The sequence below is a fragment of the Eulemur rufifrons genome, chromosome 2 (assembly GCF_041146395.1).
Source record: "Eulemur rufifrons isolate Redbay chromosome 2, OSU_ERuf_1, whole genome shotgun sequence".
Lineage (NCBI taxonomy): Eukaryota > Metazoa > Chordata > Mammalia > Primates > Lemuridae > Eulemur > Eulemur rufifrons.
The window spans coordinates 89,252,410-89,267,947 of NC_090984.1; the positions used below are offsets into that span (position 1 = coordinate 89,252,410).

At 33.9% G+C, this 15,538-nt stretch overlaps 1 protein-coding gene across 1 annotated transcript in view; it reads left to right on the forward strand.

Annotated features, from left to right (window-relative positions):
• The window catches only part of LRRC9 (leucine rich repeat containing 9), a 104,433-nt gene extending 89,953 nt beyond the window's left edge, over positions 1–14,480 (forward strand). The window contains exons 28-32 of the mRNA XM_069465013.1: positions 2,662–2,730; positions 7,893–8,033; positions 9,448–9,592; positions 13,375–13,546; positions 14,441–14,480. Of these exons, the coding sequence (XP_069321114.1) occupies positions 2,662–2,730; positions 7,893–8,033; positions 9,448–9,592; positions 13,375–13,546; positions 14,441–14,480 (567 nt within the window). The remainder of the gene's footprint in view (positions 1–2,661; positions 2,731–7,892; positions 8,034–9,447; positions 9,593–13,374; positions 13,547–14,440) is intronic.
• The last annotated feature ends 1,058 nt before the right edge of the window (positions 14,481–15,538 follow it).

Here is a 15,538-nt window from a genome sequence, read left to right on the forward strand (position 1 = left end):
CTGGTATAGCAACTTCCTCCCTAGTACTTAAATAGAATAATTTTTAGTCAAGCTTATTTATTATCAAAATCTAATACAGCTAAATGACAACCTATATTATAAATCATGGGAGATTAAACATATCATTGAATGAAAGGATAAGAATTGCTGATTCTTTAGTGTTTATTTTTATCCTTGAAATAGTATTTTTCTTTTCTGAGACAGGGTCTCACTTTGTTGCCCAGGCTAGAGTACAGTGGCATGATCATAGCTCACTGCAGCCTCAAACTCCTTGGCTCAAGCAATCCCCCTATCTCAGCCTCCCAAGTAGCTGGGATTGCAGGTGTATGTTACCATGTCCAGATAATTTTTTTATTTTTTATAGAGACAGGGTCTTGCTATGTTGCCTAGGCTGGTCTCGAAATCCTGGCCTCAAGCAGTCCTCCTGCCTCAGCCTCCCAAAGTGCTGGGATTACAGGCATGCACCACTGTGCCCAGCCAAAATGGCATTTTTCATTGAATTTAGATTGATCATTTTGCCATTAAGTTTATGCTAACCATTAATATTATAGTACCTTAATGTGACCATATATTTAGCTGGGGAAAAAATGAACTCAGAGGAATAAGAAGGTTATATTGGAAATTCTGCTGAAATTCTACTGAAAATATACCAATATGTTTTTCAATATTCTTAACTCCTGGTTTCAAATCTACTTAATAGATTTTGTCTCTAGATTCATACCAACATGGGCAGGCTGATACCAGTATTAATTTCCACAACTGGACAATTGGATTATGACCTTTGGGTTGAAAAAGATTGATGGGATAGAAGGAGAAATGCCTAGAAAAATTAGCAAAACAGCAGTATTTCTAAGTAAGGCATATGCAGTTCCTCATTGACCCACTTAAAGTCTTTCAGAAGCTGCATATCCTTGATAACAGATTTTGGTGTGAAGCTTTTGAGTTAGCCATCATGTCCAATAATGTAGCTTTGGAAAATTGTTGCCTATTGTCTTACTTCTGCAGGAAGAATCACAGACACACAATTGAAAGATGAGTTATTTAACTCAGCTTTACAGTCTCATTTGATCCTTGTGTCTAAATGATTCTCTTACCTGGCATCCAGCTTCTCTGTCTACTTTTAAACATCTGAATAATCACCTGAAGCTGGAAATGACCCTAGGAAATAGTCTATTGCGAAGTGTCTTGTCCTAAATGAAGGTCCTAATCTGGACCTAATTATTACTATTATTGCTTTAAGTGCTTATCTTAACAATATACTCAAAAGGTAACAACCACTTGTGCGCTGGTTAATGTTTAACATCTGGCTTTCTGGGGACCTGGGGGACCCTAATTTGTAGCATTTGCCTATTTCCATAGTATAATTTCTTCTACCATTGTCAATTTCAAGCTAAAACACCATTTCACAAAATTCACCAATTGACTTTTGTGAGCCAGTAAAAGGTAACTCCAATGCACCACTGTAAAAAATACCCTATATTCAAAATGGGAAGCCATCAGGCCTCTTCTCTCCAGTTATGGACATATTAGCTTGCTTGATGTCTCTTTAAAACTTTATACTAGCATTATCCTCCTCATATTTAACAGTCTATTTCTTATATTTTCCATGAGAAATTAACATTTTGATTAGAAATATTTCACTAGTGAACACTGCTATATTTTGTTTAATTTGAGAAAATAATGGAAAACTTTACATATGTCCATGATTTATAATCAGGCTTTGATTCCACAGAGAGAAATTGCCTGTGGGAAAAAATACATAATATCTCTATAGATAATAAGATGTTAGAGCTTTGTAAAGCCCTCCTTTATGATACTTCCAAAATCAAAATAAAGATCATTTTAAAAATCAAATTCTACTTCCAAATGATCTAAAATAGGTCTACAGTTGTATGTCCACTTGTAATTCCCAATAGGAATATGGTATATCAATAACTTTGTTGTAGTACTATGAACTATCAACAACCTGAAGCTGAGCTTGTTGGCTAAATTTTGTCAGAAATAGCATTTTAGAAATAATTTTGCAAAAACTAAGAGGTATGCTGAAGAAACCCAAGATTATTTTTTAAAAAAAGTATACTTGCAAACTTCCACCAATGTTAAATGGATAATAATAAATAATCTTATGCAGTAGGGAAGGAGAATTATTTGACTAGAGAAATAGTTTTTCAGCTATATATATTCCCAGTAAGTATAGCAGGATGCAGGCTACTCAATATCACATGTTCCTTTATTTTATTTATTTATTTTTTTCTTTTTTGTGTTCCTTTATTTTTAAAGTTGTATTTAAATATATACATTTGAAATTGTTTAGACTGGGTTCACCTTTTCCATATTTCTTGGTCAATATTCTGGAAGAATTAACCAAATATTCCTAGAATAAATCAAAACTCTTCTGAGAAGAAATTTGGTCTTTTCTTGTAAGTGCTGCTATATGGCCGATTTTCCATGTTAGACTGTCAATGTTTGCCAGTCATGTATTGGGAATCTACAGTAAACATATCTGCCTTTATTTAACAAAACAATATTGTCACTCGAGCTCACTTTAGAGGATTTAGTCATGAGATAGCTGCAATCCAACACTCACATATAATTAGTTCAAATTAGTCTATATTTGAAGATGCTGGGTCTAACCAAATAATAACATTAACTTTTGAATAGGATATCGCAGAACTGGAAAAACTTGATGTTATCTCTTCTCTGAGAGAGCTTACAGTTTATGGCAATCCAGTAAGTATGTTACTGTTCTAATTTATTAGTTAAATTACTGATAGTTGTATATAATTTATTTTTATATGGTGTGAGAAAAGGATTTAATTTTATCTGTTTCTGTATGCATAGCCAGTTATCTCAGCACAATTTATTGACTTGTGTCTTCTTCCAACTGGTAATAGTGCAAACTTCCATTGTTAAGTATAAGAAGGTCTCTTTCAGGTTTCTACATTGTATTCATTGGCCTATTTATCTATCCCTATACTAATTTTTTATTGTGTTAATTACTAATGTTTTATATTAAGCCTTAATGTCTGGCAGAGTAAGTGGCTATAATTCTCTCTTTTACCTCCTTCTCTTTCTCACCATTTCTTTCTCTTTCTTCACTGTCTTAGGCACTATTCTTAACCCTTTATACTTTCCTGTGGATTTTAGGAAACAACTTCTCAAGTTACATGAAAATCTCATTGATAATTTTAATCGGAATTGCATTCAATTTATAAATTAAGGCCGGGTGTGGTGGCTCACACCTGTAATCCTAGCTCTCTGGGAGGCCAAGGCGGGAGGATCACTCGAGGTCAGGAGTTTGAGATCAGCCTGAGCAAGAGTGAGACCCCGTCTCTACAAAAAAATAGAAAGAAATTAACTGGACAACTAAAAATATATAGAAAAAAATTAGCTAGGCATGGTGGCGCATGCCTGTAGTCCCAGCTACTTGGGAAGCTGAGGCAATAGGATTGCTTGAGCCCAGGAGTTTGAGGTTGCTGTGAGCTAGGCTGATGCCACGGCACTCTAGCTCAGGCAACAGAGTGAGACTCTGTCTCAAAAAAATAAAATAAAATAAAATAATAAATGGCTTTTAAAAAAATTATAAATTAATTTTGGGAGAGATTTGCCACCTTTCCTATTAGAGTCTGAGGGAATCCAATAAGTAGCACCCTTGTTCATCTAATAGCTGAACAAATTGAGAAATATGACAGTGAAGAGGTGAAAATAGCTCCTTAGCTTAGTGAGAAAGCCAAACAGGCATGTTAACAGATCCCAGAAATGGGCAATCATGATCACCCCAAAACAGGGAATACTAGACTGAGGTCTTTCCACATGGGAGGAGATCTTCTCTTGGAAGAACAGGTCACATTCTCCCAGAACACTCCTTTTTCAAGGGAGTTAAATTACTACTTCCTTTACTATTTAAATTACTCTGCTTCCCCTGGTACAGAGGTAGTCAAGGGATTCAGAGAGCCCAGAAGGGCCACATCATAGAGCTACTTCTACTAAGATGGAAATAGCAATAAGTAGTCTCTCCTAATATTTACAGTATTTAGTCTTCCCATTCATAAACACATGTATCACGCCATTTATTTCATATCTTTCAATAAAGATTTATAATTTTCTCCATAAAGCTTTTAATCATCTTTGGTTAATTTATTGTGTTATTTTAATTGCTGTTTTAAATAATATCTTGTTATATTTTTCAATTTTTGCTACAGTATAGAAATTATGATTTTTGTATATTGCTTTTTATCAAGGTACGTTGCTGAGCCCTCTTTTTAGTTCTAATGGTTTGGAATTTTTTTGGATTTTTCTCTATAGACTATTATACTATATACAAAAAACAACTATTATTTCTTTCAAAGACTCATGTTTTTAATTTCCTTTACTTTCTTCTTAGTGTGCTGACTAGGACTTCTAGTACAGTGTTGAATAGAAACACTGATAGTAAGTTACTGACTTCAAAAGAATGCTTCTAAGTTGTCACTATTAAATACTGTGTTTGCAGTAGGTTATGGAAAGATAACCAATAACAGTTTAAGGAAGTTCCTTTCTAGTTCCAGTTTACTACCTGTTTTGTCATGAAGGGACATTAGATTTTGACTAATTGATAATATAGTTTTTATCTTTAATCTGTTAATATGGTAAATTCTACTAATAGACTTTCTACTATTAAACCGTCCTTACATTGCTGGGATGAATACTACTTGGTCGTGTTTTATATTTTACTGGATTCAATTTGCTAATATTTTACATATTAATAGCATATCCGTAGCTATGGAAGTAAATAAAATGATCGTATAATTTTATCTTCTTACCCTATTCTTTTCAAATCTATTAAGGTTGTTCTTGCCTCATAAAATTAATTTGGGATCTTTCTCTTTCTAGTCTATGCATTAGTTTGTATAGGAGAAGATATGTTCCTTGAAGGATAAGTAGACCTTATTTCTAAATCTCTGTGGGCTTAGTATTTTATGACATTGAATTTTAAACTATTTACTCAAATTCTTTTTTTTTAATTTGTATGAATTTATGGGGTACAAGTACAATTTTGTTACATGTATGGATTGTGTAGTCAAGTCAGGGCTTTAGGCTATCCATCACCCAAATAATATATTAATACATTGTATCCATTAAGTAATTTCTCATCATCCACCCCCATCCCAACCCTTCACCCTTCCAATTCTCCGTTGCCTATCATTCCACTCTCTACATCCATGTGTACACACATTTTTTTAGCACTTACTTACGAGTGAGAACATACAATTGACTTTCTGTGCTTTATTTCACTTAATATAATGACCTCCCAGTTGCATTCCTGTTGCTACAAAACACATGATTTCATTTTTTATGGCTGAATAGTATTCCATTATGTATATATACCACATTCTCTTTATCCATTCATCCATTGATGGATACTTAGGTGGTTTCCGTATCTTTGCTATTGTGAATAGTGCTGTGGTAAACATACAAATACAGGTATCTTTTTGATAAATTGACTTTTTTCCCCTTATGTAGATACCCAGTAGTGGGATTGCTGGATTAAATGGTAGTTCTATTTTTAGTTCTTTGAAAAATCCCCAGAGTATTTTCTGTAGAGGTTGTACTAATTTACATTCCCACCAACAGTGTATGAGTTCCCTTCTTTTCTCTGCATCTTCACGAACATATGTTATTTTCTGTCTTTCTATCATGTTTTCAATTTCCTCAAAAGTCAATTTTGAGAAGCTATATTCTTCTAGAAAATTGTTTTTATCTAAATTTTTAAATGTATTGCTACCATAGTGCTTTCATTAATTTTTTAAATGTCCACTGTGTCTGTATTTTTGTCACCTTTTTATACCTAAATTTGTTGATTTTTGCTTTTTCTCTTTTATTCTTAATAAATCTTGCTAAAGGTTTTCTACTGTTATAGTTTCTTTAAAGAACCATATTTCACTTTTATCAAGTGTATTATTTCTTTGTTTTCTATTTCATTAATTTCCACCCTTTATTACTTCCTTCTTTTGGTTTCTTGAAATTTACTTTTCAAAAAGATTCTTAAGTTGGTCTAGCTCATTAATCTTCAGTATTTCTTCTGAATCAATCAGTCAATTTTAGGTTACACTGTACCTCTTTAGTAGCATCCTAAACGTTTTGATATATAGTGTTTTTACTGATTTTTTTTTTTTTTTTTTTTGAGACAGAGTCTCACTCTGTTGCCCAGGCTAGAGTGAGTGCCGTGGCGTCTGCCTAGCTCACAGCAACCTCAAACTCCTGAGCTCAAGCGATCCTCCTGTCTCAGCCTCCCGAGTAGCTGGGACTACAGGCATGCGCCACTATGCCCGGCTAATTTTTTCTATATATATATTTTTTTTAGCTGTCCATATAATTTCTTTCTATTTTTAGTAGAGGTGGGGTCTCGCTCTTGCTCAGGCTGGTCTCGAACTCCTGAGCTCAAACGATCCGCCCACCTCGGCCTCCCAGAGTGCTAGGATTACAGGCGTGAGCCACCACGCCCGGCCTTTACTGATTTTTATTTCTTAAAATCTTCTACTTTCCAAAAGATTTCTTCTTTAATTCATGAATTATTGAGGATTATATGTGTATGTATATTAATTTCAAATCTATGGGGTGTTTTTAGTTACCTTTGTCATTTCTTTCTAATGTTATATTTTAGTCAGAGGAAGGAGTCTATTTATGTATTCTTTGGTATTTATGAAACTTGCTTTGTGGCCTAGCATGTGGTCAGGTTTCTTACTCAATTACATGTGTTAGAAATACTTCTCCATTAGTATATATAAAGCTACTACATTCTTTTTAAAATAGTTTATTCATTTCATGGTGATAGTTTCTTTTTTCTTCTTTCTTTCTTTTTTGTTTACTATTACAAACAACGCTGCACACTTTCTGTGTTGGCAGTCCCCAAGTTCACCCCCATGTTCAGAAATTTGCTAGAAGGACTCATGGACTCAGCATATAGTTGTATTTATGGCTAAGATTTATTATCGTGACATAGTAAGGATATATAGCTAGATGATAAGGGGGAAAAACACAGGCAGAGTCTGGAGGAATCCATGTGCAGCCTTCTTTATGTTCTTTCTCTCCCACAAGGGGTCACACAGAGCACACTCTTCACCCAGCAACAAAAATGCAGCAATTTGTGTGTTATGCTTCTACCCAAGACAGCCCATTAGAAACTCAGCATTCAAGGATTTTGTTGGAGGCTGGCCACATAGGTATCCTCTCCCTATCATGTGCCAAAATTGCAGACCCTCAGAAAGAAATAAGGTTAAACATCAATCATATTGTTTGTATTAATAGTCTAGGCATAGTGAAGTAGCCTTATCAGTTAAGGAATGGCAGGAACACTCACAAAACACCAAATATCAAACACCAGCAAGAGCCATCCTTGCAAGTAGACCCTTCTAAAGTTAACAGCCTCAGGCCTATTTTATTCACTCTTTCTATACACCTTCTTATGTACATATGTGAATTTTTTAGAGTAGGCTGATACTGTGAAGAAATGGATCATACAGTTCAGCAGATGTGTACTGAATTAAATTGAATAATGCCTGTAGAAAAATATCATGTAAGTTTCAAGCTAATTACTTATAAGTGAACTTGCATAATATAATCCTATTCATGAATTGGGACTGCTTGTAGTTAATGAATACTACTCTTACTCTAAAAGGAGACTAAACCAATAAATGGTAGCCTTAGTTAAAAAAAAAAATTTCTTCATTGGGCATGATAGGAAAGTGAGCAAGCTTTCAAAAAGGAGGTTCATATCTGTAGCATCTATTACTATTAATTAGCTATTATCTGTCATCTTTACTACCTATGCCAAATTCCCTTCTCTATAAAGATTAATCTTTGAAATAAAAGGGTTTTTTATGGAATAAATTATTATTTTTAACTTTATGCAGATTTGTAGAAAAATTATACATCGCCATGTGCTCATATTCCGACTGCCTAACTTACAGATGTTAGATGGAATTCCTGTGAATTCAGATGATAGGGCAAAAGCTGAATTTCACTTCTCTGAACTACAAGCAAAGAAAAACTCGGTAATAACTATATTACTTACACTTTTCCTCTTGAAATATGAATTATTAGTAAATGAACATTCCATCATATATTTTGACTTAAATGTTTAAACCAATGATGTTTTTGTAGATGATCTTAGTATCTATTTAGGGATTACTATCAAAGGCAGCCTGGTCTGGTGAATAGAACATACACACATACACACACACACACACACACACACACGCACACGCACGCACGTGCCAGGGATTCATCTATACATGGTTAGTAAAATAGAGAAAGTCTTTATGTTAGAGAAATATATTTTATCTGAAGATTCAACACTAATTACTGTTTTCAGAACTAGAACAAAATTAAGCCTTATTTCTTTTAACTAGCTGTTCAGGAGACACAAGTACAAAAAACTTTTCAAGTTTATCAGTCTAACATGTTTTTCTTTACTTAAGTAGCTGCTGTTCTTTAATAGCAGATAAGGAAAAAATAAATGAAACTAAAGTTGTCTTTTAAACCAAAACATTTTGGTGATTTGGTTTCAGAAGAAAATTTGACAGCATTCTAGATTACTGATGGGAAGAAACTCCCACAGAGGAATTAGGGGATTTGAGACTGGCTAGATAGAGTAAAAAGACAGCTACCTTAACATTCATTTACAAAGCTGCGTTCTTGCTAACATTTACTGAAGTGTGAGGTATTGGTAATTTTACACAAATAGCAAAGCGTATAACTCTAAATAAAGTGAATCATATGTTCAGAATTCATATTTTTAAAAGTATAAACAAGGGCAGTCTTAATGAAAGCAGAGCAGGCATAATTTCTAGGGAAAGCAAGAATCCTTTACCTAAAACACTTTTCTCCTCCATTTGCTAATTCCTGAAATTCTTTTAAAAGCCTCTTAATCCTCAACAGTTTTGAAATATAAACATTGTTTAGAGAGTTTTATCACGTTCATTAAAATTATTGTAAGTTGCTTTTCTTAGTCCTCATTTTATTTGCTTGTTTTGAAAAATAGGTAATTGCAAGGCACCTGATGAGGTAATGTAAGGAATACAAAGATATGGGACAAATGACTCTTACCTTCCAGAAATTCCTATGCATTAAAAAAAGAAATATTACAAAGAGAAAAAAGGCTTAATTCTTATTTTTTAATTCTTCACTTACCTTGTTAAGATCCTTTTGGAATCTAAATCCTTAGATTCAAGTGATGAGTACAACGCAGTCTGAAAAAACAGAACAAGATTGTGAGGGAGGTTAACTTCTCAAAAGGCTCTGTTGATTTTACAGGTTTTACTTAGTATCAATTCTTAGTTTAGGCAAGCATATAACTCCTGACTAAAAAAAATTTAAGTTGATTGTCAGATGGGGCTTGTGATAAGGACTAAACCTATTGATCTGAGTTTTGGGGATGAGATGCTCTTAATTTATTTTTTTATATAGCTTATTCCTGTTACCAACTTTCCTGTGGATGGTGGGTCACTTGGCCAAGTGAAAGCTCCTCCCATAAAGATAACAAATGTAATTCTGCCTGGTGGATTAAGCCATTACCTGGGAACTGACTTCTCTTTAACTCCTGAAGTTGAAGGTATTTTGACAAAGAATTTCACAGAGAGAATGTAAAACAAACACTTTATTTGAAACAAAAATCTCACTTTGATTTCTAATATTACTTAAAATTCCGTGTTTTTAATTTACATTTCCTAAAGTTGCATGTTTGTTTATGTTTTGTATGGTCATTCTGATTTCAGAGACTATAGTATTTTTTGTTCTACTCAACTACTAATATGCTGTAACTAAATACTTCCTCAATCGAAATGTGAACTTTGTGATACTTAAACAATTATTTCCTAACTATTTCTTTCAAAGCTTTTATTTCAGTTTATGCATGTCATAACAAACAACTACTAAAACCATTTCATTAGTGCATCCTGCTGAAAGTAGAAATCAGAAGTATAAAAATATGACAATAAAATCTTGAGATATAAAGGATATTTTACAAAGAGATCACTTTTCTCTTGAAACAAGTAATATTCATGAAGCTAACACGGAAGAGTTTCAAGAGGTAGAGTTTTAAAGGAGGGAGTTTATTAAAATTTAAATAAGCGTGGAAAGGGTTTATTCTATTATACAAATTTTAGTTTAGGTTTAGAATAAGCCTGTTCCCTAATTCCAGATCTTCTCTGGCTATCATTTTGCAAAATTGGGGCTAGCTACTCCTTCTCTGAGGGTTTACCTTTTCCATTCCTTTTAACGTCTCACTTTGTCCTCAGACCACTGTTAGACAGTAAAACTGAACATTAAATAATTATAAAATGATATAATAGCCTACAAAGAGTAGCAGATTGCTCCATGTGTTTAAAGTTTTTAAAGGAAACCCAGTTAAAAGAAACTCAGCATAATTTACTCTATTTTCTCTAACTTATTTTTCATACTTCTATATCTTTATGACTTAAAGGTTTTAATCATAATGAGGATTGTTATTCTTTTGTCCAGGAGATATCAAAATTGGACATATAAATTGTTACTATTAATAGCTTCCTTAACAGAAGAAAGTCACCTTCAGGAATGTCATATCTTATTTATTTATTTATTTATTTTACATTAGTTCAACCCTGGATTCATCTCCACAACTTTTTTCTCAGGTACAGACATACCTCGTTTTAGTGCACTTCACTTTATTGCACTTCATAGATATTGCGATTTTTACAAATTGAAGGTTTGTGGCAACTCTGTGTCAAGCAAGTCTATCAGTGCCATTTTTGAAATAGCATGTGCTCACTTCATATTTCTGTGTCACACTTTGTTAACTCTCTCACTATTTCAGACTTTTTCATTAATATTTTATCTGTTATGGTGGTCTATAGTCAGTGATCTTTCATAGTACTGTCATAACTGTTTGGGGCACCACAACTGCACCCATATAAGATGGCACTTAATTGATAAATGTTGCACATGTTCTGATTGCTCCACCTACCAGCCGTTCCCCAAACTCTTTTCCTCTCCCCAGGCCTCCCTGTTCCCTGAGACACAAGAACATTGAAATTAGGCCAATTAATAACCCTACAATGGCCTCTATGTGTTCAAGTGGAAAGAGGAGTCACACGTCTCTCACTTTAAATCAAAAGCTAGAAATTATTAAGCTTAGTGAGGAAGGCATGTTGAAAGCCTAGACAAGCCAAAAGCTAGACCTCTTGTGCCAAATATTTAGCCAAGTTGTGAATTCAAAGGAAAAGTTTTTAAAGGAAATTAAAAATGCTATTCCAATGAATAAGAAAGTAAAATTTTATTGCTGATACAGAGAAAGTGGTTTGGATAGAAGACCAAACCAGCTACAACATTCCCTTAAGCCAAAGCCTAATCCTAACTCTCTTCAATTCTATGAAGGCCAAGAGAGGTGAGGACGCTGCAGAAGAAAGTCTGAAGACAGTAGAGCCTGATTTATGAAATTTAAGGAAAGAAGGCATCTCCATAAAATAAAAGTTCAAGGTGAAGTAGCACGGGCCAATGTAGAAGATGCAGCGCTTTATTCAGATCTAGCTAAGATAATTGATAAAGGTGACTACACTAAAAAATAGATTTTCAATGTTGGTAAAACATCCTTATATTGGAATAAGAAGCCATCTAGGACTTTCATAGTTAGAGAGGAGAAGTCAATGCCTGGCTTCAAAACTTCAAAAGATGGTCTGACTCTCTTATTAGCAGCTAATGCTGCTGGTGACTTTAAGCTAAAGCCAGTGCTCATTTATTGTTCTGAAAATCCTAGGGCCCTTAATAATTTTGATAAATCTACTCTCCCTGTGCTCTATAAATAGAACTATAAAGCCTGAATGGCAGCACATCTGTTTAAAACATGATTTACTGAATATTTTAAGTCCACTATTAAGACCTGCTGAGAAAAAATTCCTTTCAAAAGATTGCTGCCCATTGACAATGTACCTAAGTCACCCAAGGGCTCTGATGGAAATATACAAGGAGATGAATGTTGTTTTCATGCTTGCAAACACAACAACTCTTCTATAGCACATGGATCAAGGAGTAATTTCAACTTGCAAGTCTTATGGTTTAAGAAATACATTTCGTAAGCCTATAGCTGCCATGGAAAGTTGATTCCTCTGATGGATCTGGGCAAATTAAATCAAAAACCTTCTGGAAAGGAGTCACCATTCTGGATGCCATTAAGAACACTCATGATTCAGGGGAAAAGTGAAAATATCAACATTAACAGAAGTTTGGAAGAGGTGATTCCAATCCTCATGGATGACTTTGAGAGGTTCAAGACTTCAGTGGAGGAAGTAACTGCAGATGTGGCAGAAAAAGCAAGAGAACTAGAATTAGAAGTGAAGTCTGAAGATGTGACCAAACTGCTGCAATCTCATGATCAAACTTGAACAGATGAGGAGTTGCTTCTTATGGATGAGCAAACAGATGGAATTTACTGCTGGTGAGGATACTATGGATGTTGCTGAAATGACAACAAAGGATTTAGAATATTACATAAACTTATTGATGGCAATGTTGAAAGAAGTCCTACTGTGGGTAAAATGCTATCAAACAACATTGCATGCTACAGAAAAATCTTTCATGAAAGGAAGAGTGAATCAATGCACCAAAATTCATTGTTGTCTCATTCTGAGAAATTGCCATGGCCACCCAAACCTTCAGCAACCACCACCCTGATCAGTTAGCAGCCATCAACACTGGGGCAAGAGCCTCCACCAGCAAAAAGATTATGATTTGCTGAAGGCTCAGATGATCGTTAGCATATTTTAGCAATAAAGTATTTTCAATTAAGGTATGTACATTTTTTACATATAAAACTATCGCACACTTAATAGACAACAGCATAGCATAAACATGACTTTTATATGCACTAGGCAACCAAAAAATTTGTGTAACTTTGCTTTATTGCAATATTCACTTTATTGCAGTGATCTACGACCCAACCCGCAATATCTCCGAGGTATGCCTGTAACTTTTTTCAAGACATGTTATGCAACTATTTCTTAGGATTTGCTGAAAAAGTCCTATAATTTTTTCTATTTTTTTGGCTGTGCTGCTCCAATTTTTATTTGGAAAAGCATGGTCACTTTATCTGTACATTTATTACAGCATGCAAATCTGGATATTTATATATTTTTAAATTACCTAGAAAGGATCAAATTGATTCATTAGCTCACAGAAATTTGGGCCACATTAAATGCTAGGAATATATTCCAATTATATATTTTTTTGGAATTTTAATTCATGTTATGAAACATGTATAGCAGACATTTTGCTGAAGCACAACCAAACTTTATTACTTAATTCTTATATTACTCAGTGTTTCTTATTGTTTCATAATTTTAACTTTCTGATTCCTCATTTCAGACAACAAAAACAAGAATGCTAGGATTCTGACAAATGATCATCCTCGGAGCATCCATGCAGAAATAGCTTTTCGGCAACTCAGAGGGATAAATATCTCTCCATCTCTTTTATCACATCAGAATATTACATCCCCGACTGCACAGATGTACCACAGCAACCAAGATGAGGGACGGTAAAGCTATTCTGTCCTTTAATATCATTTCTCATCCCATTAAAAATATACTCTCCATATTTGTGGTAGTCATGTATAAAAATAGGAAATATTGTTATATACTATCATGTATTCACTCTGGCAGCTGGGAAAACCTGTCAGATAGCATAAGGCTTCTTTTCCCACATTCACCAAACCTTTCCCAAAGTCCAGTGTATTTACATCATAATTCAAAAAGGCTTAGAAATGGCTAACAAGGTCAAATAATGTTCAAACAGTACTAGTGCTCACTAGTGAGGGAACCTTGAAATAATTATATGGAAACTACTTTTAATTGTATTTTCTCCCAACTCACTCTACTCACTGAATATGCAAAGCAGTTCACTTATACTTTGAAGGGCATATAAATTCAACTCTATGAAATCATAAAGGCCAAAAATTTTGTGAATTCTTCAAAATTTTCTTGAAAGTTCCCACTTGCCCCTGTCTCCAGTCTGGACCCTGCCCTAGATCCCACCTCAGTGCCTAAGAGCCTTGCTAATTCTCATCAAGCATCCACTCTGCTGCTCAACACCTGTCCACCTAGATTTTCAAGTATTACCTGTCTACTAGCTTCTTTGTGCCCATGCTCCCACTCATCTGTTAAAGTGACCCACCCAGCACAGATCTAGCTTAGGCCTGCCTCTTGCTGCACTGACTCCCTCTGCTATCATTAGTTGTGTTCCATTGAGTCCTCGGGATAACCCAATTTTTAAATAGCCAAAAATAGGATCATTTTCTCTTTTTTATAGTATTTTTGAAATTTCACACATATAAAATACAAAAATTACTTACTGTAGAATTACCTAAAGTTAGCTTATGCATTAAGAAATCAAGTCACCATTATTTGACTCATAAATATCTTATTTCTTACAGAATTCCTGGGGGCAACTTTCCAAGATCAAATCGAATGTAACTGCCTAAAGAGACATGAGCATACACCAAGAAACCTTTTTCTGTTTAGCAGTTGTGCAAAAACTAGCAGACAGTAGTCAGTGAAAAAAAAAATCATGTTACTTATGTTACTGAAACACTTCAGTTCCATATGAAGATAATCTATGACCTTTCATGAATTTTATTTAATATCACCTCTCAAACTTTCGTTATGGTTATCTTAATTATTTGTTTGAATTTCTATATTATAAAAATCATGGACTATTACATCATACAACAATTTGAAAAGATAAAAGTGACATGAAACAAAGTCCAGAGAATCAAATGCTTAGTTCTGGTATTAGAAGCATTTAGTTATAAAATGTCATTATGGCCTGTCATATGAAGATATTAAGAAAAGATAACTTCAGGAAATAAGCATCCTTTCATTTGCAGAGTATCTTTTCATTTGGGATTACATAAACTAAAGCATACGTTTCTTACAAAACACAACTGTTACTAAAGCAAGATGAGTTTTGCTGGCCTCACTACAGATTAGTTTTTAGGACTATACTTTGAAAAATATACTCTCAAACCAGGTCTGCCCTGAAAATTGTTTAGAGATGCAAATTATAGGCATCAATAGTAGTTCCTAAACGTGGCTGACTGTGAGTGCAACCAGTCATTCATGCACTAAGAATAAGAGAAATGAGTCCTATTTCATATACAAATCGTTAATTGTGCCTACTGTGATATAATTTTACAAGCAGTTTCAGGCTGAAAAGAACACATGTTCCAACTGAGTGGACATATTTAAAATTTTGACTTTTAATAATTATATTTCACTAGAAATGACTTTTCTAAACTATTACATTGCATAGTACTAGGATATATCAAAAATCAATCAAATATGGTTTTGAGTTGGCTTATGTGTTAAATCCAGTTCTTTAAATTGATAACTAAACTGCCAGTCATATTTTGATGTAAATGGATTCCATGATTCATGAAATGTTTTATTTAAATTTTTAAAGTACTAGTTCAACACTGCATGTAGTTTTCATACTATTCATATTTTGTATGTTCCTTACATGAAAATAAAAT